We start from the raw sequence: 23,029 nt of genomic DNA on the forward strand, positions 1-23,029 counted from the left end.
GAGCCCAGACCCCAGAGCACAGCGTGGTTCCGAGCAGTCTGCTGGTGGTTACGTTTGGCACTATGGAAACGACATTTGAGTGGGATGGTTGCATTGAGCACCGGGTCGTGGTCAAGCTATTATTTGCTTCCGCTTGTGAGACAGACGATGCCATTTTCCAGAACATTCTTACAGCTGTGCCACAAACATTACTTGTTTCCCATCAATTTACTGTTCACCCTCATGCTTCAGGGTGCTTTTTATGATACCTTTCAGAAGCTGTCGTTCCTCTGTGGTTAGAGGAGGCCAGTGAATTGGGGAGTAGGAGGTGGTGTAGCCAAAGCTATGGGGGTACTGGCAAGGGGAGGGTCCATGTCGCTATATGACAGAGTGGGAGGAATGTGTGAATCCAGGCTAGAGAGTTACAAAGGCAGCCTTGACCAGTGTAAAGTTCTCACCCAGGAAGATAGGCTTATAATTACGATCCCCACGGGCTTCATCTTCAGTTCTTTTTTTTTTTTTTTTTTTTTTAAGATTTTATTTATTTATTCATGAGAGACAGAGAGAGAGAGAGAGAGAGAGAGGCAGAGGGAGAAGCAGGCTCCCAAGGAGCAGAGAGCCTGATGCGGGACTCGATCCCAGGACCCTGGGATCATGACCTGAGCCGAAGGCAGACGCTTAACCATCTGAGCCACCCAGGCGCCCTTCATCTTCAGTTCTGACCTGGTTCGCAGTACTGAGGAGAGGTGTCAAGGGACTGACTTGGTTGGCGTTTGTTTTTGAAAACCTGCACTGTTGTTTTAAAAAAGCTAACCAGGAGGGTTTCAGTGGCAATAATGTGTGAGCATTTAATATGCATGTACAACTGTCTTTTCATTCATTCATTAAAATTTTTGTTCGTTGAGGTGTAAGTGACATGTAGCGTTCTGTTAGCTTCAGGTGTGCAATGCAGTGATTCACTGTTTACAGGCACTGGGAAATGATCACCACAGTAAGTCCGCTCACCATCCGTCTCCACACATAGTGACACACATTGTTTTCCTTTTCTTTCTCGTGATGAGGACTTTTCAGATTTACTCCCTGAACGACTTTCAATAGTTTTATTAACTATAGTTTTATTAACTATAGTCACTGTGCTGCCCGTTACACACCCAGGACTTACTTATGTTATAACTGGGAACCCTAGGTCCCCTTCACGGCCCCTCTCCCTGGAACCACTAATCTGTTCTCTGCGTTCACATTCGTTCATTCTTAACTCCACTGACAGACTTTGGTGTGTACGTAGTATAGACCCTAGGCTAGGTGCTGAGGAAGCAGAGCTGCCTCAAGCAAGGTCTTTGTCTTCCAAAGCAATAAAGTATAAAAGAGGAGGACGTGACAGGCGTGTCAGCGTGACCGTTCCGTAAAGATGCTGAGGCAGGTGTGTTATGAGAGATGGGGGGGCACAAAAAAAAGACCTGGCCACATCTGCCCAGTTGGCAGTGGGGGAGGGGCCGTTGGAGAGGAGGTGACCTTGGAGTGGAGGGCATGAAGATGGAGAGGTGCTCAGTAGGTAGACAAGTGAGGGTAAGGCTGTGCCAGGCAGAGAGGAGAGCATGAACAAGACAAGGGTTAAGTGAAAAGCTTCAGCAGTCATATTTGTATTTATTGATTCTAAGGTGTGCCTATTTCTGCATCAGAATATCTCTGAAATCTCGATACCACGTGCTAGGTTCATTGGCCGTGCATGTTCTTACCGGCACGTAAAGTAATACCATGGCTTACGATACATGGCACCTTAGCTTCGATGAAGAAAGCATCAGTATGCTTTGTCATCAAGTGGTATTTCTTGGTTGTGCTATTCTGGCTGTTAATATGTATTTGCTTTAAAGGTAGACTATTAGTACCTTTTTACTGGGAAGGAATCAGGCATTAAATGACAGATGAATAGATGATATTGAATTTAACAGAATACCTGACATCTGATGTTGCTTTTCATAGCGTGGCTAGTAGTGATGGAACCTGGGGAGGCAATTCAAGGGTCACATATTGGACTAGGCTCCGAACCATCACATTGCCTCTTTCCGAGTTAAAAAAGGGAGTTTGAAAAGCAAATGGCATGTGGCTTGTTGGAATTTAAAAGATACTACATTTATGATCATTGTGTAAAAATGTACCCACTACTTTTGGTGGCAAGATGGAGTCCTGAAGGTACAGTCTTCTATGCGTTATGAAATCAGAGAGACTATCGTAAGATTGGTCTTTCAAGGGCGCCTGGGTGGCTCAGTCATTAAGCGTCTGCCTTTGGCTCAGGTCATGATCTCAGGGTCCTGGGATCGAGCCCCACATCGGGCTCCCTGCTCAGCAGGAAGCCTGCTTCTCCCTCTCCCACTCCCCCTGCTTGTGTTCCCTCTCTCGCTGTGTCTCTTTCTGTCAAATAAATAAATAAAATCTTAAAAAAAAAAAAAAAGATTGGTCTTTCAAGGCACAAGAAGATGCATCAGAGGTGGTGGTGGGAGGGGGCAAGGGAAAGGTTCTGGTTTATGTGTCTGAAAAAAAAAATTGGAGAGAAATTTCTGTTGGAGCTAATGATCTTGGCAAATATCCAAGGAAGAAACTAAGCATCCAGTACCTAAACTTAAACACACAGGCACCATAAAAATACACCATAGTGTAATCCATTTCTGCGCTGTCATTAAATCCCTGTGTGGCCTTGGGCAAGTGAATTACCACTGGGATTTCCCAGAGGGCTGGACTACAAAGCAGGTTCCTTCCAGCTAAAAACACTGCAACTCTCTCAGCATTTTTGAGATGTGGTTTCATTGATGAGAGCATGGTGATTGCTCTAAGGTCTTGTTTATCCTTCAGTTCTGTGGGCTCTTGGAAGAGAATGTTACAAAAGATGACAAAGTCATTTTTTTGATTACTGATTTAATTTCTGAAAAAACAAAATAGGAAATTATGTCCCCTAGGGCTAAGGAAAGTTACTGTGATGATTTTCCACTTACTTTGATCCCAACTATATCAATGAGAAATAGGGAATTTGGTGAGAAAATTTTAGAGTCTAATTTGTTAAAATCTGACATCATATTTATTTTTGTTTGAAATGGGAACACAATGTACAGTCACTGAGACTTGCCCAGGTAGTTTGCAAAAAATGTTTGAAAAAGTACATCCATATGAAAAGAATGTCTAGAATGATTCAACTGCTTTTATTATTTTTTTATAAGTGAGTCATGGCTGTGTTTGACTTTCTCTTCTATGCTTTTCATTTCTCCATAATGAAACAGATTTTTGTGGGTTTCTTTTTTTTTTCTTCTTCCTTTGGGTATATACCACATTTTACTACATTTGAAGATTGTTACTAATGAAATGATAAATCTATGTTGAATTTGGTTACCATGCTGCTTTTAGAATGAGTGTTTTGTTTATGGCTCTTTCATCCTGATTTTTTTTTTTTTTTTAATTTGGGTCTATGTCCAATAACAATGTACTGGGATGAAGAGGAGAAATCAAGATTGGAGAGACAAAGCCAGACTATATCCCTTTAAGGAGACATTTTGGGAGCCCAGAACTGGAAGGAAGTAAACCAGTTAAATAAGTGCTGTTTGGCCGTGTCAACTTTCCTTGTTGGGCAATTCAAGATATTAGCTGTTCTAGAAGAAACTTCTAGATATAAGTAATTCCATCTACTTACCACCTTGACCCTTTAGGTAGGGAGATGATAAAGTATGATTCTTAATAACTGGGTACTTCTACATAGAAGGAGCAAAATGTAAGCTCATTTTGTATGAATGGTGATTATCGAAGGGTTTTTATTGTAGCAATGGCTTTTTCATTGGAAATACCAGGAAGCTTTTGGTATCACTAATACTAAAAATGAACAGAAAGGTGATCCAAGGACTGTCTTAAAAGAGGAGTCCTGATAGAAGTGGGCAGATGTGTGTATTTACTGATTTTTGATGTAAGGGACATGAAAGCTAACCTGATTCATTTGTTTTTAGGGGCTCTTGGCTTTGGGCCTCAGTGCAAGTCCATTGGAAAAGGCAGCTGCAACAATCTAGTGGTCACCAGCAGTCCCATGATGGTTCAGCGACTGGGACCCAATTCACCTCCAGCAAGCCAGGTCTCTACAGCATGCAACCAGATCAGTCCTAGCTTACAGAGGGCAATGAATGCTGCCAACCTGAATATACCTCCTTCAGATACCAGGTCTCATGTTACTTTTTTTTTTCTCCCTTCTTATGGTATAATCATACCCCACGTATGTTTTCCCTTCCCTTTCTGAACACATGTACACACACACCCCCCACACACGTACACACACACATATACTCACTCCAGCAACTCTTTCAATTTGAGCTTTGTAGGGGAATGTGTATAAAAACGAAGTATGTGTCGTAATATCCTCTTAATTGGGAAGAATGGTTTCCTACCTGCTGTCTTGTACTGTAAGTGTAGTTAATGTCCATTTTGAGACGCTTAGGCCTTCGTGACGAAAGCCCAGTGTGTAAACGTGGCAGTGTGGTGAGGCTGGCCCTGTCCTGGCTAGAGAATTGAGATGCGCCATGTTCATCTCTTACCTGCTTGTTTTCCAGGGTATGTGTTGCAGTGTCCCCAGGCTGCTTTACCATCTGTTTTGTCTGTCCATCCATCCACCCGAATATCTATTAAGTACCTACTGTCTGTACAATACAATAGTTGACGTTTAGGGAGATGGTAGGAAAAGTAAAGAGAAGTCATGACTTTCGAGACTTTATGATGTGTCTGGGAAGACACACTTTCATGCATGAATTACATAGCATTTCAACATAATGTCTGATTAGGTGCCAGAATAAGGGGGTCCAGTGAATGCTGTGCGTCATTCTGTATGGGAGAGAATTGAATAGGAAAGGGAAATCACCCCTTCAGATACATTTTTATATCTCTCAAGGTTGATATTATAGGGGACATAAAACCAAAATACTGTGCAATGTGTAAGGTCCATTTCCATATTTGAAATGAATTATTTTGTCTCCTAATGAGTAGCCTTCTTGGAGAAACACCATCCAGAGTTTTTAACCTCTTAGTCCTGGCTCTGCTGTAGCTGTGATTTTGCAAAGGAATTGGACTATATGGGCCCTCTGCTTCCTCTTCTCGGAGGATGGAATTTACTGAGGTGTCTCACAGTTGTGGGGTCCCGTGTCTTCTCCCATCCTTCCTCCTCTTCCTCCTGTATCCTTTTCCCTCTCGTATCTCTGCCCTGTCCTCCCAGCCACTACCTGAGACTCAGAAATCATAGTTCCTGGATCCTTTTTTTTTTATGCCAGTTTTTTCATGAGATGGAAACTTGTTTTTCACCTGAGAATTTTTGTGATGGGAAGCTGCTGCTGTCATTTTGCCATTGATGATTATGCCTTGAGGGACTCCTCAGACTTGCTGAGTGTTGCATGTAAAATTAACTGTACTCGGGGGGTAGGTGTCATTGGAAAGCCTTCAGCTTCCTGTCTGTGGCAAGTCCAGCCCATGCCTTGAAGGCAGAGAGTCATAATTAATGGAGAAAGTGACGGTAGACAGGGCATGCGCTGCTCCAGCCTCGTACCTTATGCAGTCCCTTTCATGGGTCGGCCAGAGAAGGGTCATTATCTCAGTGTTTTCTGGCATATTTGATTCCTTAGCATAATTTTATATCCTTAAAGGACAGCATCTTAAATATGCATTGACATGTGTTTTTGACTATGTATTCTGAGTCCTTCTATGGAAATCATTCTTTGGCAGGACGAGCAAAGAAACAGGAGTTGGGAGGTCGGGTGGCTTGGTGAAGTACGGAAATTACTTTTAGCAATCTGGGAAGGTTGCATTTATTGTGATCCTTAAATTGGGTTGTGTGTTCCTTCAGAGGAAACAAAAGGATAGGAGGCAAGAGTTCAACCTGAGGGCATTTTGCTGTCTAAAGATAAAGAGAAGATGGAGAGAGAATCATCTCTGTGTGTTATCCATTGGAGACATGCCAGAGGGAAGCGGGTGGGGGAGGGGGCGTGCGCTGTTTGCAGTGAGTGATGGCTGTCCTCTAGAAAGCTGTAAAGTTTATTGTTTTTTCCTGATTATCTATGTAATTGTTATTCATCGTAGAAAATACGGAAAGTGTGGAAAAGCAGGAGGTAGTGAATGATAGTTGTCCTGAACCCTATCACCCACAGGCAACCGTGGGAACAATTTTGATACATTCCCTTCTCGTTACATGCAGATGCATTCACGATAAGCACAGGTTTTCCTTTCCACCAGATTGATCTATAATTACCTACATGGTCTTATAATTACCATTTTTTTTTTTTAACTAATAGAAACACTTCCTTTGTAGTAAAAATCTTCTTCAGCATTGTATAATGGCTTCTTCCTGCCTAAGATTCCATTTTATTTAAAAAAAAAACAACCTGTGATTTTTATCAGTCTTTTATTACTGGGCATTCATTCAGCTGGTTCCCTTTGTTTCGGTATTATAAGTAATGCTTTATCAGATCAATTCTGTAAATCTGCTGTTGCATATCTCTGGTTACGAGAATAAATTCTTAGAAGTAAAATTTGCTGAGTTAAAGGAGATGTACGGTTTTGAGGCTTTTGCTCTAGATTCCAAAATTGCACTGCAGCAAAGTTCTGCCCATTGATGCACTTGCCAGCAGTCTGACAGTTCCTGTTTTCTTACTAAATACTAGGTATTTTTATTCTGATACCTTTTGCCAATTTGATGTGCCAATTGTTATTTTATCTTAATTTGAATTTTCCTAATTATTAATAATATTGAGTAGTCTCCATAGATTTACTGTTTGCATTTCTTCTTTTGACTTCCTTTGACTGTTTGTCTTCTGGAGTGCTCATTTTGGGAAAAGCACTCTTCTGTAGCTTCGTTGGGTTCGGCTTAATGCAGTGACACACAACATGCCCTAATGCTGTATATTTGCCTTTATTAACTTCCCAACCATTTCTGACGAGCCCCACTTAATAATAAATGCAGACTACACCTTACCTTCTTGAAGATCCAGAAACCATTCTTGATCTAGGCATTGCCAGAACTCTGTAATACAGAGGCCACCATATGTATTTACCTTAAAATGACAAGTACACTGATACGATAACCTCATACAGTAGCTTCATGTACCCATACAGCAAAAGTTGGGCAACAGAAGAGATTGGACACTACTGGTGGGCTTTGTATATGTTTGGCTTTCCTGGTGCTTTCATATACATTGTGATTGTGCATTTTATGATTGAATATTCATAAACCATCTGTAGGTGTTACCTCAGTTTTATAGATGATGGGCCCAAGACACACAAAGTCTAAATGCTTTGCCTAGTGTCACTTAGCTTGTCATTTACAAAGTGCAGCCATCAATCTAATAATGTCATTCTGGATCTCACAAGGCTCCTCATTTTTCTCTCCTAAACCACACATTCTTGGAGGTGATTTCTGGTGGTGGAATTTCTTAGGGTTTCCTTTTGGGTTGGAGTATGTCCACAAAGCTCAGAGGAGGCCAAGGTGGCTGAGAATGGACTGTGGACTCTGTTAAGTTCTAACGGTTTACAAAGCCATACTGTCTTCAGATGCAGTGCTACCTCTCAGGGATTTGCCCACGCACAGAGACAAGAACTTACAGATAGACTAGGACTAGTTTTTTCTGTGACATAGATAATATATATTCTCTTGAGGCTCAGTTTGAGGAATTCCATGTGATCTGTAAGTTAGTATTTCTTTTGAACTTGGTATTGAACCAAGCAATCCAGCTTGGTCATCCTGCCCCTTATGGCACTGCGAGAGTCACTTAGCTCTTGCCTCACGAGTCCCCTTAACCTGTTTCACTGACGGTGTCAGAGTTTTCATACTGGTTGTATTTTGTTTGAGCTGTGTCTCTTTCCTTTCTTATAGCTCCAAATTAACCACTCACTAGAAATAATGTCTTTGGGAGCAGATGAATATATGGAAATGGAGACGGTCTTGTCTGTTTGTCCGTCTCCTTCCCAGAGGCCTGGAGTGCGCAGCCTCAGGGGCTATAGGAGAGAGTCCTTGGGAATTTTTCAGTCATTGAGCACATTGTGGCAGAAGGAGAACAGAAAATGTGGGTTCTAAGCACAGCTTGTGTGACTTCAAGCCTGTTATAGCAGGCCTGTCGATCAGGCAGAACTTTACGGACAACATTTGGGGTATGATAATGGGGAGAACAGCAGAGGATCTGTGGGATCTAGCGAGGTGACTGCCTATCCAGGGCTGCTTCATCTGTATCTCTGTAGAAAAGCCAGTGTATGTGTGTTGGGTGGTGGCAGTGGGAAAAGCTCACAGAACCTCAGTTCTGTTCTCTGTAAGATAGAGGGTGTCCTGCAGAAATCCAGTTTACTCACCTCAAAGGCTGAATCAAATGTGATCATGGGTACAGAAAATGCTTTGTAAGCTATAAATGTTGGCTATTTATCATTCTCTTGGTTATTCACCTTTACTTAATCAACAATTTTTTGAAAACTTACTATATATCTCATACTCTGGTGGGTACCAGGGAGCTAAAAATGATCCCTTCGTTGAAGGGCTTTGAATTTCCCTGAGGAAGGTCACACCCACAAATGCCAGCAGTGGGCTACACTGAAGGCACAGGATAGACAGTACACACCTGCTTTGGAAAGAGGGCTCTTCTGAGAGCTGGTGTATTTGGGGGAGGTTTCATGGATTAGAACTTTGAAAGATGGAAAGATCTGGGTAATTGCACACAGGGAGATTGGCGGCTAGGTAGAGGCCATTTGTTGGAAGTTGTGTTTGTATTAGGTGTTTGAGATAGAAGAGAGAGTTCTCTGTTCCTGTTACTACCATTGTGAAGAGAAGATAGAATTTGGTTTCTGAAAGTATATGGTAACTGTCTTAGAAAAGAGATGTCTGAGGAATTAGGGGACATGTCTGCATGGGGTTAGGATGAGGTTTAAATCAAGCCATAGTTAGGTGTAATTGGGGAAAAATAAGAAATAACTCTTGACAATAGAACAGATGAACGTGTCACACTGTAGGCTACCCTCAAACTAAATAATATAATTTCACATGCAAAGTATATGCAGGTGGGTCGAATACTTTCTGCCTGATATTCACCACTTAAAAACCCGAAATGCTCCCGTATGACAGTGATCAGGCAAATGTACCATTTGAGAATGTTCTATAAACCTTCTCAACCTCAGGGTATAAAGCAAAGTCAGTTGTCTTTGCCTCGTATATGACACGACTACTGATTTGGCTTGGGTCAGAAAGCAATTCCTGAATCTCCCTGGGGAAGGGACCAAAAGGCCCTTGACATCCAGTCACCAGGAGCCTTCAGCTGAGCTCTGCAGGGAGTGCTGCCTGCCGCGGGTGTGCTGGGAAAATAATTGAAAGTGTCCACAGGGAATTAAAAAACAGATGGTTCAGAAACCACTTTGGGGCTTGCAAAAGGACTTCAGCCCTAGTATAGGAATGGGGACGGCGAAAGAAACCTGTGTCAGGGGCAACTGGATGTAAACTCCTGCTGTGTTTGTCATTGGTAAGCATTACTTCACTCGGTGGAAACATCACATCGATAACGGTGTTATCCATCACCTTATACTGTGCATTTGAGAGTCAAGATGTTTTCTTGCTGATAGCTCATGCTTGTAGGAAACAGTATTCCTGGCTTCCATCTTGTGAGAAGGAGTAGGAGGAACAGATGGGACGAGAATGCTTCTCTTTTCCCTCCGTTCCTTTGCAACAGGCTGCTGAATAACAGCTGGAAGGAGTAAATGGGTTCATTCCTGGCAAGATAGACATTCTGTTTAATATTTTGTTTTGGTTAATTTTTTTTTTTTTTTTTTTGTGGTCAGAAGAAAAGATCTCTGTAGAAAAGCCAGTGCAGGTACATATGAGTAAACTGGGTTTTTCTGATCCACACCACATCTGAGTCGGGAAATGTAGTGAGTGATAGCTAGCCTCTTTGTGACAGGATTACATCCGAGAGCTGTAGCTTTTCCTTTCAGTGATTTTTAAGACAGTGATGTCATAGTAAAGCAAGAGAAATTTTAAAGTGGCCAGACTACGTCACAAGCCCTTTTGATATGCAGGTAAATCTTGTGACACATGACACATGCTTTGTCAAGGGCATGAAGAACGGGAGATGAATCGCTGCACAAGTGAACGAAAGATCTCTTCTTGGGAAAGAAAGGGAAAGATCTCTTCTTGATCTAACGCTGCTCTGATTCAGGACAGGAACTCGTGGAAAACCCCAGAGTAGCAAGTGTAATTCAACCCTGCCAGGCCCAAATGCATGATGCCACATATGAATTGATCTCAGGCTGTCATTCCCTCCTCTATCGTAGCTGTATTTTGTATGTATTTTTTCATTTCCTGGGGTGATTTGATGCTGTGACTGAGTACTGACTGAGTTACTATCTTTTAAAGAAATCTTTAGAATTCCTTATCATCAGTGAAATGAAGTTGTGAATTTATTAGTGGGTCCCCGGATGACCCTTTGACTTTGAGGATATACTCTTTTTCAAATTAAGCATTGGTTTGTGTTTTACTTAACCGAACAGATTTTGCTCAAAGGCTGAGGCTCTGATTAGACTTGTATTCCCTGCAGTGCCTATTTGTAGTATGCTGTACACAGTAAATGCTTACTAAATACTTGCTTATCTGCTTTGCCATGACGGGCATCAATAATTATCCCCTGGTCTCTGATTTTTTTTTTCCCCCGACATCAAAAAAGATATTTAAAAATAAAGTAAGGAATATTTATTATCATTAAAGTATTAAGATTATTTATAACAATAGATCTTTTGTTTTATTATTCCACTGAGCATTAGCCTCTATTGTCCTTCTTGGTAAAATGTTATTTACCTGGAACTAAAAGCCTTGGGTTTTATCTTAGCCAAAGAATGTGTGTTTAGCCGAGAATGTAATTAGGGGAAATACTTAAGGGATTGTCAATGCAGTGTTCTTTTAGCTCTTAAGCAATCCATATCCTGCTAAAATGTTTGTCTTTTTTTTTCTTTCTTTCTTTTTTTTTTCCTTCTTCTGGCTGCCGTTCCAGGTCCCTTATTTCTCGCGAGTCTTTGGCGTCCACGACTTTGAGTCTCACAGAGAGTCAGTCAGCCTTGAGCGTGAAACAAGAGTGGTCTCATGGCTACAGGGCTCTCCCGTCACTCTCCTCCAGCCACAGCTCCCAGAACGGCACTGATCTAGGGGACCTCCTTAGCCTTCCTCCCGGGACAGCCGTGTCCAGCAATAGCGTCTCTAACTCACTGCCGTCCTACCTTTTCAGCATGGAAAACAGCCACTCTCCTTACCCCAGTCCCCGGCACTCATCGGCCAGGTCCCACTCAGCCCGCGCCAAGAAGAGAGCACTGTCCTTGTCCCCGCTGTCTGATGGCATTGGGATAGACTTCAATACCATCATCCGCACCTCGCCCACCTCACTGGTCGCCTACATCAACGGGTCGAGGGCTTCCCCGGCCACCATGTCCCCGCAGCCCGAGGTCTACGGGCATTTCCTGGGGGTGCGTGGCAGCTGCATTCCCCAGCCGTGCTCGGTGCCGGGCAGCCAGAAGGGCGTGCGGGTGGCCAGCAGTGGCCTGGTGCTCCCAGCCTACGGCGAGGGCGGCGTGCTGGAGTGTGAGCGCATGCAGCAGCTGGAGCACGGAGGCCTCCAGCCAGGGCTGGTCCACAACATGGTGGTGCAGCATGGCCTGCCCAGCCACGACGGCCAGCCGGGCGGCCTGCTGAAGACGGAGCGCCTCGATGATTTCCCGGGCGGTGCCCTGGACCTGCCCCCTGCGCCCCCTCTGCCGCCTCTGCCGCCAGCCCCCCAGGGCCCCCCGCCCCCCTACCACTCCCACCCCCATCTGCACCACCAGGAGCTAGTGGCCCGTGCCCAGCCGCTGGCCCTTCCCCAGGAGGCCTTGGAGGAGGACGGGGAGATGGAGGACGTTGGGGGCAAACACTGCTGTCGCTGGATCGACTGCAGCGCCCTGTATGACCAGCAGGAGGAACTTGTGCGGCACATCGAGAAGGTTCACATAGACCAGCGCAAAGGGGAAGACTTCACTTGCTTCTGGGCCGGCTGTCCTCGGAGGTATAAGCCGTTCAACGCGCGCTATAAACTGCTCATCCACATGCGAGTCCACTCCGGGGAGAAGCCCAACAAGTGCACGGTGAGTCTCCCGCTGAGGTTCTCAGGCTTTCGTCAGAGGTGCGTGGCGTCTTCCACACTTGGCCACAGATCAGGGACATTTTCTTCTTTTATGGGATTCGGACCCATGGGGGTCTAGGTATCCATGAAATTTGACTTCTCTTTAGCCTGAGGACAGGAAAGATTTCTTTAATTATTGGCAGCGGGGGTCCCGCTCCACTTCTAGATTCTCTTCTGCAATTGTACGTGATCCATACCGTCAGGGGAGGTTGATCTGCCACACTGTCCAGAATCTTGGGAAATCCATGCCTGCCAGGTACCAACTTGAAGTTGCTGAAATGCGCAGGGCAGGGAAACACACGCTGTACTCCCAGCAAGAGCTAGCTTTTTTCCAAAGCAAATATTCAGGGATTTTTCCTTCCCTCCAATAACTGGGCGAGTATTGGGGTTGGAGGAGGGGCTGTTCTGATATTTGGAAAGGAACGCACACTTAGCAACTTGGCCAGTAAAAATGTTGCTGCATACACCCACACGCCTGTACACTGCACACTCTGGGGTTGTGAGCCTAGTTAATGATTTATAGCCAGCGGAAAAACACCCAGGGGATACCACAGGAGCAGGATCTCACAGGATCTCACGGAATCTTAAGGAGAGAAAATTTTGTGGAAAAGTATAAGGAGAATGAACCAAGAGGGGACTATGCCTTGGGTGTTGAAGGAAGTGGCCCTGGTGTCTCTTTCTCTCCTGGCTCCCCTTTTCACAACATCGATCCTGGAACTTGTCTGTGATTCTTGGCAGAATTTGCTATTTTTGAATAATAGGACTCTTAAATGATTTTGCAATCCTTTCACACCTAACAGAAACCCTCAGGGTTTACAAGCAGGACATCACCCTTGGGATCACAGGGCAGCTTTGCACAATCTCCGATAGCTCGCTTAACTCTGGGAAGAAGAAGAGCATGTGTTTTATATTACTTTAGATGGACAGGAATATTTCTTTCAGAGTTAAAATCTGAGAATTGTAGGTAGTCCCTGGATATTGAATATGCCACAGATCACTGAATGTGTGAAACATATAAATCATTTTGAAAAGGGACATATTCAGACGGTGGTCCCCCAGCCAGAGTCCTTTCTTACTCTATATGTCTTGATGATAAAGAATCTGGGCTGTGTTTATGTTTGACTGTAGATTGGCCAAGTTGTCTGATTTATGTAAAAGCAGACCAAATAGGTTGGTAGCTGTAATGCAGGTATTGGAAATACTTTTTCACTATCCAGTAGGTATCTCTGAAAGAGTTTTCAGAATTTCTGGTGGAATGAAATTGCATTTCTTGCCAATACCTTGTGCCCCATGTTGTGATTTTTCGTAAGGAAAACCAGAAGCTGAATCATTGTGAGGATGCCATGTTATATGACTGAAGAGAATAATTACATTTCAGGTGGCAAAACCTTCCTCTGTCAGTAGGGTTCTGCATTAAAAAGGCCAGAAAGAGACAGGCAATTGAAGGCAATTCCATTTAGTCTGGAACACACTGGCCTATTGCAGGCAGGAAAGACGTTCCGTCTCTGAGGGAAAACAGTCCAGCCTCTTAGTTCTGACTAATCCTGGCTGAAAATAGTTTGCTGGATTTGGCTTTACTGAAACAAACATAAAGGCCTGAATGATCCAAAACATATTTTTTGCATTGCAAAATTAATTTTTGTGCAATAGGATTTCCCCATTTTCCCACTCTTCCCAGACTTTGCAATGGCATATAACTTTGTAAAGTTGACTTTTGCTAAAGTGCAGGATGACTATTAAAAATAGAACTATTTCAGTGAAAGAATAAGCTGAGAGGGGAATACTTGCAGGCCTCTGCTTGGCTTTTCATTGTATTATTCCGGATGGGTATGGGAGGTGGTTTGTTTCTTTCCTAGTTTGCCTCCTTCCCACTTCTCGATGGAACCTGTAAAATTCAGATTGCTGGATATAACGGCATATCAAATCTAGACCCACAAAGCATTAAATGGTACATATTATAGTGCAAATATATTGATAAAAAACAGGGTTTCTTAGGAGCTGACTAATGCTGCAGTTCTAGTCATGGGACTGTATGTTTTTTGCAGGAAGATACCCATTTTCATATAATACCTACATGGTGGGAGCATTATGCCTTCTAAACCTGTTCTGTTGCCACATGGCATCTGCTTGATTTGTAGGGTTAGAGCTAAGTGGTGGCACATGATTTTGCTGTGGAAGTTTAGCATTCCTCCCAAGTTGTAGTCCGTGGAGAGAAGACATTGTACTTGACGTGGGTGCACATCTGAAAAGACACATTTTCTGCTTTTTGCAAAACCAATCTTTACACTCTTGGAATCCAAACACAAAGAATTGTTAGAACTGAAATATTTCATCTCCCGCTGCTTTGAAATCTGATGGTAGTTGATTCAAAGCTCAAGATCTTTGCCAAGTAAAATGACCGCATTCATCTCTTGGAGGTATGAAGTGATCTTTGGGTTTCTGTGGCTGTCGCACGCTGCAGAGGCTCGGGGCAGTTTAAATTATAGGACCCAGTCCACTTTTGTTTCACGTATATTTCACCGCTGTTAATTTTCTGTGAGCCGTGGTTAGAGTTAGCCACCATTTTCACTCACTTGGCTTATTGACCCAAGAAGCATGTGATGACCCAATTGTGTTTGGTGACCATGGCTACAGGCAGCACAGTGCGCTTCTGGAAGTCCTGGTGGAAGAAGGACGTGTGAAAGGGCCGCCCAGCGACAGCCTACTTCCAGTAAAAGACGGGTGGGCTCCCGCCGCGCCCCATCCCGTCTCCTGCAGGGAGAGCGCCTTCTCACAATCTGCGCCTCTGCCTCCTCAGCCTCACCCAGCCTCACCCGCTGCGATTCGGATCTCTCAGGATTCTAGGTGTCAGAACTGGGGGAGGACTGCTAGTTCATTATTTGGTTAACTTACTGGAAGAAGAGAATGGTTTCTCTTCTCTTTCCCACCCAAACAACTCCACCCTTCTGTACATCTCATTCTTATTCTTCTGCGGAGAGCCAAACCAGCTGCTCTCTTTCCAGGCCTGGCCCTGATGACAGAGATATTCCCAGCCAGTGGCAAGGGCCTGGAGAAGTAAAGGCCTCGACAGGCAGATAGATGGACCTCAGTTAAATCAGAAACTGGGGTATGGCAGTATTCCGTTAAAAATACCCGAGTCCACTCACTGCTGTCTACTAACTAAACCAATTTCGAGACGCCGAATCATTCTATTTTAGACCTTCCTGAGCTTAGACCCAACCCTAACACTGATGAATCTCAGAATTAACCAAAACTTTTGGGTGTAACTATGCTGAATTCTGTAACGTTTTTCTGAGATGATAAGGGCTCAAATACCCAAGTCAGTACAAGTCATGGAGCCTCGGATTTTGTTTCTCAGACTCCTGTTTCACCGTCCTAAAAGGACAGCATAAAGTTTAACCCCAAATTATTGCTGTACACTAACCATCCTTAGCAGTATCCATAGTAATGGTTCCAACAGAGTGCACACAGAGAACGTTTTTACCATAGGTCTCTTTTGCCATCAAGTTGAAGAGTGTGTAATGCCCGGGTAGCATTCCCAGAAGGTGTGTTCTGAATGAGATCAGGCCCACTGTGTCTGCCAGTACTTCTCATGAGAAAGCCTATCTGATGGGAGCAGAGTGAGCAGAGGGAGAGGGTTCCGTTGCCAGCATCAGAAACACGCACAATAGAAAAGCAGTTTCGTTGGGAGGCTAGGGAGTGTTAATAAGGGAATTAGGGGGAATGCGGGTCGCCACTTATATTTTGCTTATTTTTCCTGGATGAATTTTATCCAATAGCAAATAGGAATTTTGCAAGACTTTTACCCACCCACAGATTTTCACGAAAATGTCACTGGCCAAAGACAGCTTTGAATTTTGTATGAATTGACTCATTTCTCCACAGGCATTTTGCCTGGCAAAATCCAGAGTATTTGCTTTGGCTAGAAGATTGGGCAGTCTGCTTTTTAAGTAACATTGGATTATGGAATACAAGAAAATAAATACAGAGCTGGGGCCATGTCCCCATTCCTCTTTTATGGCCTGATTTATGGGTTCATGGGCCAGCGTTAGCCATGTAAGACATTTCTTGAGGAAAAGTAAATTCATTGTAAACTGTGGAAGAAGTTTTTTTAAAATCACATCCTTTATTTTGTTATTTTGATAAGACTTGGCATTGATGGGGTAACCACAACTATATGGCCAGAAGAGAACTTAGGAAAATATTATCTAAGTATAACTGTTGGTTACCACTTCACAACCTTCAAATTGGCAACAATTAATAAATTCTCATAATGTCAAGTATTGGTGAGGATATAGAGAATGAGGAATGGTTTAACATGGCTGGTGAGAGTAAATTGGTGTAACCACTTTGGAAAAAAATTGGGGAACATCTAGTAAAGATGAAAATGAGCATATCCAACAAAATCATGTCTACTTGTCTACGCTAGGGAAACTCTTGTATACAGTAGCAGTGCCACATGCAAAAAGATGTTTATTGTACCTCTGTTTCTAAAAAAAATGTAAATAATCTAACTGTCCATAGATGAGGTAAATTGATAAACTGTGGTTTATTCTTAATGAAGTAATATAAAGGAGTTTAAAATTAATGAACTAGGTATAAATCTCTATATCTCTAGATGGATAGATGGATGAATAGATATATAGATATCAATGTGGCTACATCTCAAAAAACAATGTTGAATGAAAAAATTAAATGCAAGAAGGATATATACAGTGTAATACAGTTTATATGCATTTAGACACACACTAAGCAGTACTATGTAGCTGTGGCGGATACATAATTACTGTGGGCAGGATAATCAATAACCTTTGAATAGTAGATTCTCCTGGAGAGGAAAGAAGTAAGAAGAAACGGGATGGGTATTTTGCCTTTTTTCCAGGCGTGAGAGCATTGAAATAAATATGGCAAAATATTAATTTCTTTTTAGCTTGGTGGCGGTAGGAGGTATCATAGGTATCTTAAAATGTTTTCTGTGCTGTGCTGCCTGTTTGACATATTTTATTTATAACTGTAAGTATAGATTCTTATCTAAAAATAAAAGAAAATCAATGAGTATAACACTCTACCTCCCTCTAATACATACCTTTTTTTTTTTTTTTTTGAGAGAGAGAGAGAACAAAGCCTAGAGAAATTAAGTGATTTTTCTTAAACTAGTAAGTTGTTGGGCTGTTGCCTACTCAGCGCGGGCAAGGCAGCGGTTCTCAACCTTGGCTGACATTGGAATTGCCTGAAGAGCTTTGTAAAGGACACATACCTGCGTCCCACCCCGAGTCTGTGATGTAACTGGCCTGGGGGGCGGCTTCCTGGCGATTCTAGTGTGAAGCCGAGGGTGAGAGCCAGCGCTTTCTAAAAGCTTCCGTGTTCTGACATTGAACTCTAAGTAAGTGAAAGGCTACTCTGTCATTTCAGTTAAGGTGTGGGAGGCAGGGTTTTGTGGTGAGTACATCTTCATTATCTCCAATGTCGTGACAATGATTAGGGTAATTTCATGTTCCCTTGGAATAAAATTCAGAGACAAGAAATAAGAAGATAATCGAGTGACTGTGGTAGTGGCAGAAGGCTTTCAACTGAGTGTCCATTTCATATTCTGAGTACTCTTTCTCTACGATGAACAGTCAGTTAAAGGTTGGGATGAGGCTGTGCTGAGCAGTGTATTTCATCGCCACCTCCTCACCTCCCTGAGTTAAAAGTGGAACTGACAAATCTGTCACGTTGTTCCCATTTTTAAAGGTAACCGAGAGTGTTCTGTCTTCCGAATACAATGCAGCCTTTCTGCTTTTAATATAAAATGATCTTCAAAACATTTTTGCTACCAGGGATATTTCTGAAGAGTTGATAAATTACCAAAATATTGAATTTTCCCTTTTATCAAATCTGCCTGATGTGATTAAATAAATAAAATTAACATTAATATCCTCTTTGTCCCTTGAGGCTGAAACACCACCAGCGAAACATCTGGTAAAGATCAGAGAGAGTGTAGCTTCCAAGTCTGATCCCATGAGGCATCAGTCTGTCAAATAGTTAATGCAAGCTCAATGATTTAAAAAAAAAAAAAAAAAAAACAACTAAATCGCAAGATTTTTTCCCCCAATGATTTTACATAAGAAAGAGATAACTGGCATATTTATCTGTGTATATACATGTTCAATGTGCTGTAGACATATATATGTCACCATAAATTACAAACCCTTTAGTCCAGGTAAACGCAAAACTGCAGAAATTCTCATCAGATGGGGCATCGACCACAGTCTACAAGGCATCTGTCAAATCGAATTTCACATCCCAAAACAGAGTTTCGAAGCCTTCCATTTGGTAGTGGTTTAATTTTATTTCCCTTTAGAAGGCATTTAATCCATTTTACCTGGAGAGGTGGCCTTTCGTGAACTTTGTCCTGAAAATAAATTCGTAGCAGATTTGGGCAAATGTTTCAAAGCAGATCGTGGTTTCTGTTTCTTTGCCCTGCAATTCCAGGATTAATGAAAAACAATAGATAATGAGAGGAATCCTAAGAGGTTAAGTATTTGGAGGCTTTATCCTCATTCAGCAAAATCATTACATGACGGTTAATGTTCCTTTTAGTTTGTATTTGTTTTGTGGTTTTTCTCTAATTTCATGCCCCGAAATAATGTTTTTAAAATCAGAAAGAATCATGTAAATCTTTGCATGAACAAGCTGATTAGGGGAATGTTTCAAACCTTTTGAGGTTTGTTCACATATAGATTTTAGAGTGTGTTTTTCTTGTTTATTCAGACCGCACCAGTGTAAAATTAGTTTGGCAATTTATTAGAGACGTCTTTTGTGACCTTTGGAATATTTCTTGATTGCCTTTGGTCGTGTTGACATCTTTGAGTCCAGACAGAATCTGAGTGTGTGGAGTGAAAGACCAAACACATTTATTTTTCCAAAAAAAGGTAGTCTGATTCTCTTTGATCTTTCAGAAGTGTTTTCTTCAAGCTCTGGGGAGAATGATGTGGAAAAGAGATGTTTATTTTTCTTTCCCTGCAGATTTATTAGTTTTTACCGTAATTACTGAGTTGGAGCTTCTAGACTATCAGTAAGACAATGAATGTTACAACCCTAGGCAGTGGGTGTGTGGCTGGCAAGTACGGGCCTGGGTGGGGAGGCTGGGTTTCCCATACACTCAAACGGGGGGCAGCCTCATGGGGGGGGGGGGAGGGAGATGGGCTGGTTTAATAGGTGTCATCACTCATAGAGGACGTTGGTGTGGATAGGAATTTGGTGAGGAAATGGAATGAGACCTGTGTATTCTTCACTGCACAGTATTTCATTTTATTTTCTTGGGCCATAGATACTGGACTTGAGTAGGGAGAATGACTAATCCTCTTGAGGGAGAATTTTGAAGCATTAAAAAAAAATACAGTTAATTTGCAACGTTGTGGAGAAATTGGAAAATAAGATGACTGGCTCTGGGCGGGCAGGAGCAATGGGCATGAGTCATTATACCAATACTCCAAACTTGGGGTGATGGTATAATTAATTTATTATTTAAGTAGGGACACTTTTGAGACTTTTGGAAAGGGTTCTATGTCGCTGGGCTATCAGTGTTTACCAGGCTGGTCCTGGAAAGGCCAAGGTATATAGTTTGTCTGTGTATGCACTGATGTATCCACCCAATCGAAACATGTTCATTCATTTATTTGGTCACTTAGTACAAGCCATGTGCCATGCCCTGTCCTGGAAGCTGGGCGTTACAGAAATAAATGAGACATTTCCTTGAGGAGCTTACAGTCTTCTAGAGGTGATGTGTAAATAATTAGGAACAAGGGCTTTGTAAGAGGTCTATGCAAATTGTTTTCACGTGAACACGGGAAGAAGCTTCCAACTATGTGTAGAGTCTGGTCAGGCTTCTTGAAGGAGGTGATTGCATCTTGAAAGAAGACAGCAATTCTTGCAGAGAAAGGGAAGGAGGCCATTCAAGGGAAGGACCACAATATGGGCTGACACAGTGGTGTGAAAAGAGCCCCGGGGAAAGAAACTGTTCCCAAGTAGTTAGATGGTCCAACACTAGGCGGGAGAGGGAAGGGAGGCTGGGAATTTACCTTGGGCCAATGCAAAGGACCTTTACTATCAAATAGGGATAATGTTTTGAAAGTTAGAAAGAATCCCACACTTAGCTGATACAAATGCAAATCCAGTTAATACAAAAACAGAACCTTAGGAGGCCCCATCACTGAGGTAGCAAGCCCTGTGCTCTCATGCTTCTGAAATGAAACTGTGGTTTCCCCCAAACCATCTCATTGTCTCTTCAGGCTGATAGTTTAATACTTCATCAGAATGTATCTCTCGGCCTCTACCACATGAAACACAAAGTTTTCTGACGCCAAGTGATCAGCCAGGGAAACATAAGTGGAGACAAGCATGAAAGCATTTTCTGCAGTGAACTTTAAAAGAAAAAAAAATTCTAAATCTGGGAGAGCCTAGAGACCAAAGCTATTGGATCAGTTATGTTGAATGATTAAGATTTGGACAGAGGCTGCATACATTATCCGGTGTGTGAGTAGCCTTCCATTAGTTAAATATTTCCTTTTTATAATCTGTAAAGAGAGTGGAGCACTGTTAAACAGAACTCTGGATGGGTGTTCATTATGCTGAGCCTGTCAGCCCTTTCAAGACGTTCCCCCCACTGCTAGGATTTACTTTGGAATTGTTTTCTGCTCAGACTGAATTAATGCAGAACAGAGCTAAATGTTTGAGATGGTTAGAGGAGTACAAATTAAATCAGTTGTCACCAAAATGGCGTCCATTCCTGGTGGTGGTGGCTGGAACACTGTAGGGCCAAGGGCCTCTCCAGGGTGGGGAAGGCAGTGGAAGGAGAGACTCATCTTTGGTTAGTTGAGCTTCCTGCTCTAGCAGTACTCACCTCCCCTGGGGATTGAGCCTCCACTCCCATTTGCTTGTGTGACCGGAGAGCACAGCCTAGAGCCAACCACAGTGGATTCAGGTGTGCATAGGGTTCCAGAAGGGGCATCTGATTGGTCTTGCTCTCAAAACTTATAAGGCAGGGTCTCAGGCTTCTCTCTCCAGAATAATTTCTTTTTTTTTTTAAGATTTTATTTATTTGCGAGAGAGAGAATGAGAGAGAGCATGAGAGGGAAGAGGGTCAGAGGGAGAAGCAGACTCCCTGCCGAGCAGGGAGCCCGATGCGGGACTCGATCCCGGGACTCCAGGATCATGACCTGAGCCGAAGGCAGTCGCTTAACCAACTGAGCCACCCAGGCGCCCCGGAATAATTTCTTTACTGTGTTATTTGAAAGCGCTTTAATTTTTAAGTTGGGGCATGGATATTGGGCCTGATAATCCCCATCTTTTGAGGAGAAATGCGGCTACTTCTAAACTCTCTCTGTTCTACTATTCTTTTCTCCCATTCCCAGTCAGTTTCTAGAGTGAAAAGATCAAATGGTGCTTTGTTAACCAAGAGAATAGACTTGGGAGTGAGGGATCAGTTTCAATGAAGGAAAAATGGGGGTCCCCACCTTAAACAAACATGGAAATTTGTCTTGCATTGCGTTTGTGGCGACTCTACTGTTTTCTCTTCTTCCCTCAGAATTTCCGTGTTGCCTCAAGGCCCCTCGCTTTGCTCCTTATTTTTCTCTCCACCTTTTCAGGTCTTGCTTTGGGGAAAGAACTTCAGGAAAGATAAAATTCATACATATAAATGGTGAATGGCTGAGAAAAGACTCAGTGCGCTGGCCCTCCCAGGGATAGCTACATTTTTACTAGGAAGGAAGCAGTAAACCTCTCCCTTAAAGGAAAACTCCTTCAGAAAAATGGGAGGGGTTAGAATATAACTATGTTACCAACTCCGAGCTACTAGATTACTTTAATCCACACTGTAGCCCTCAGAGCAATGTGATTTATGGAGTTTGAGGTTCATACTCTGTTCTTTCTACTACATACTCAAAGAGCATTATTCTCCTTTGAGTCTTGCCTGTGGTGCCCAGCTCAACAGCTCAGTGATTAGATGAACAGGTAGTAGACTTCAAATATGTATACGTACATACTTTTCTATTATCTCTGTGTGTGTGTGTATACGTATATGTGGGTATATAGATCTATATCTGTATATCCATATACTTGGAGTTAAGTGATGGATACATGAAGATTCGTTATTCTGTTGTTACTTTTTTTTTTTTTAAAGATTTTATTTATTTATTTATTTGAGAGAAAGAGAGAGAAACAGCATGAGAGGGGAGAGGGTCAGAGGGAGAAGCAGGCTCCCCGCTGAGCAGGGAGCCCGATGTGGGACTCGATCCCAGGACCCCGGGATCATGACCCGAGCCGAAGGCAGTTGCTTAACCAACTGAGCCACCCAGGTGCCCCTGTTGTTACTTCTTATGTGATGATTTGAAATTCCTCAAAATAAAAAGCTAAAAATAACAAAAAAATTTTTTTTGAGTTAACTTACAGGAAACAGAAGGGTGGTTTGTTCCCTCTAACATCTCAGAGAATGGTGCCAGTCATTTTTTGCCCCATGGATAACCTGTGTTCTACTGACCTGAAAACAAATCAATTTTTTTGTCACTGCTCTTGCAGGGCTCTGAAATCACTCTGCTAGAGAATGAGATGAGAGATAACTCAGGCAATAGCATGATACTTGAAAAGGCAAATGCTAACAAGGAAGCATGATTATAATATATTAAGATAACCTAACTTATGTGACAGTTCAAATCTCAGTGGCTTGGTATGATAAAGGTTTCTTTCTTACTCATGTTCTAATATAGCTTGTGATCGTCCATTGACTCAGGATCCTTCAATCTAATGGCTCTGCAGTCAGAGTCCAGGGCGAGAGATAGGACGTTGAGGATTGTGCAGGAAGTTTTAGGAGCCGGGTCTGAAAGTGACAC

At 42.7% G+C, this 23,029-nt stretch overlaps 1 protein-coding gene across 4 annotated transcripts in view; it reads left to right on the forward strand.

Moving 5' to 3' along the window:
* Nucleotides 1-23,029, forward strand: part of GLIS3 (GLIS family zinc finger 3) — a 442,028-nt gene that overhangs the window by 139,753 nt on the left and 279,246 nt on the right. For all 4 annotated transcript variants that reach the window (XM_064579470.1, XM_064579469.1, XM_054509147.2 and 1 more), the window contains 2 exons: nucleotides 3,963-4,170; nucleotides 11,004-12,123. In XM_064579470.1, the coding sequence (XP_064435540.1) occupies nucleotides 3,963-4,170; nucleotides 11,004-12,123 (1,328 nt within the window). The remainder of the gene's footprint in view (nucleotides 1-3,962; nucleotides 4,171-11,003; nucleotides 12,124-23,029) is intronic.

Source organism: Mirounga angustirostris, unplaced genomic scaffold (genome assembly GCF_029215605.1).
Source record: "Mirounga angustirostris isolate CCGP_5_RB_7025 unplaced genomic scaffold, mMirAng1.0.hap1 SCAF_15, whole genome shotgun sequence".
In the NCBI taxonomy this organism is placed as follows: Eukaryota; Metazoa; Chordata; class Mammalia; order Carnivora; family Phocidae; genus Mirounga; species Mirounga angustirostris.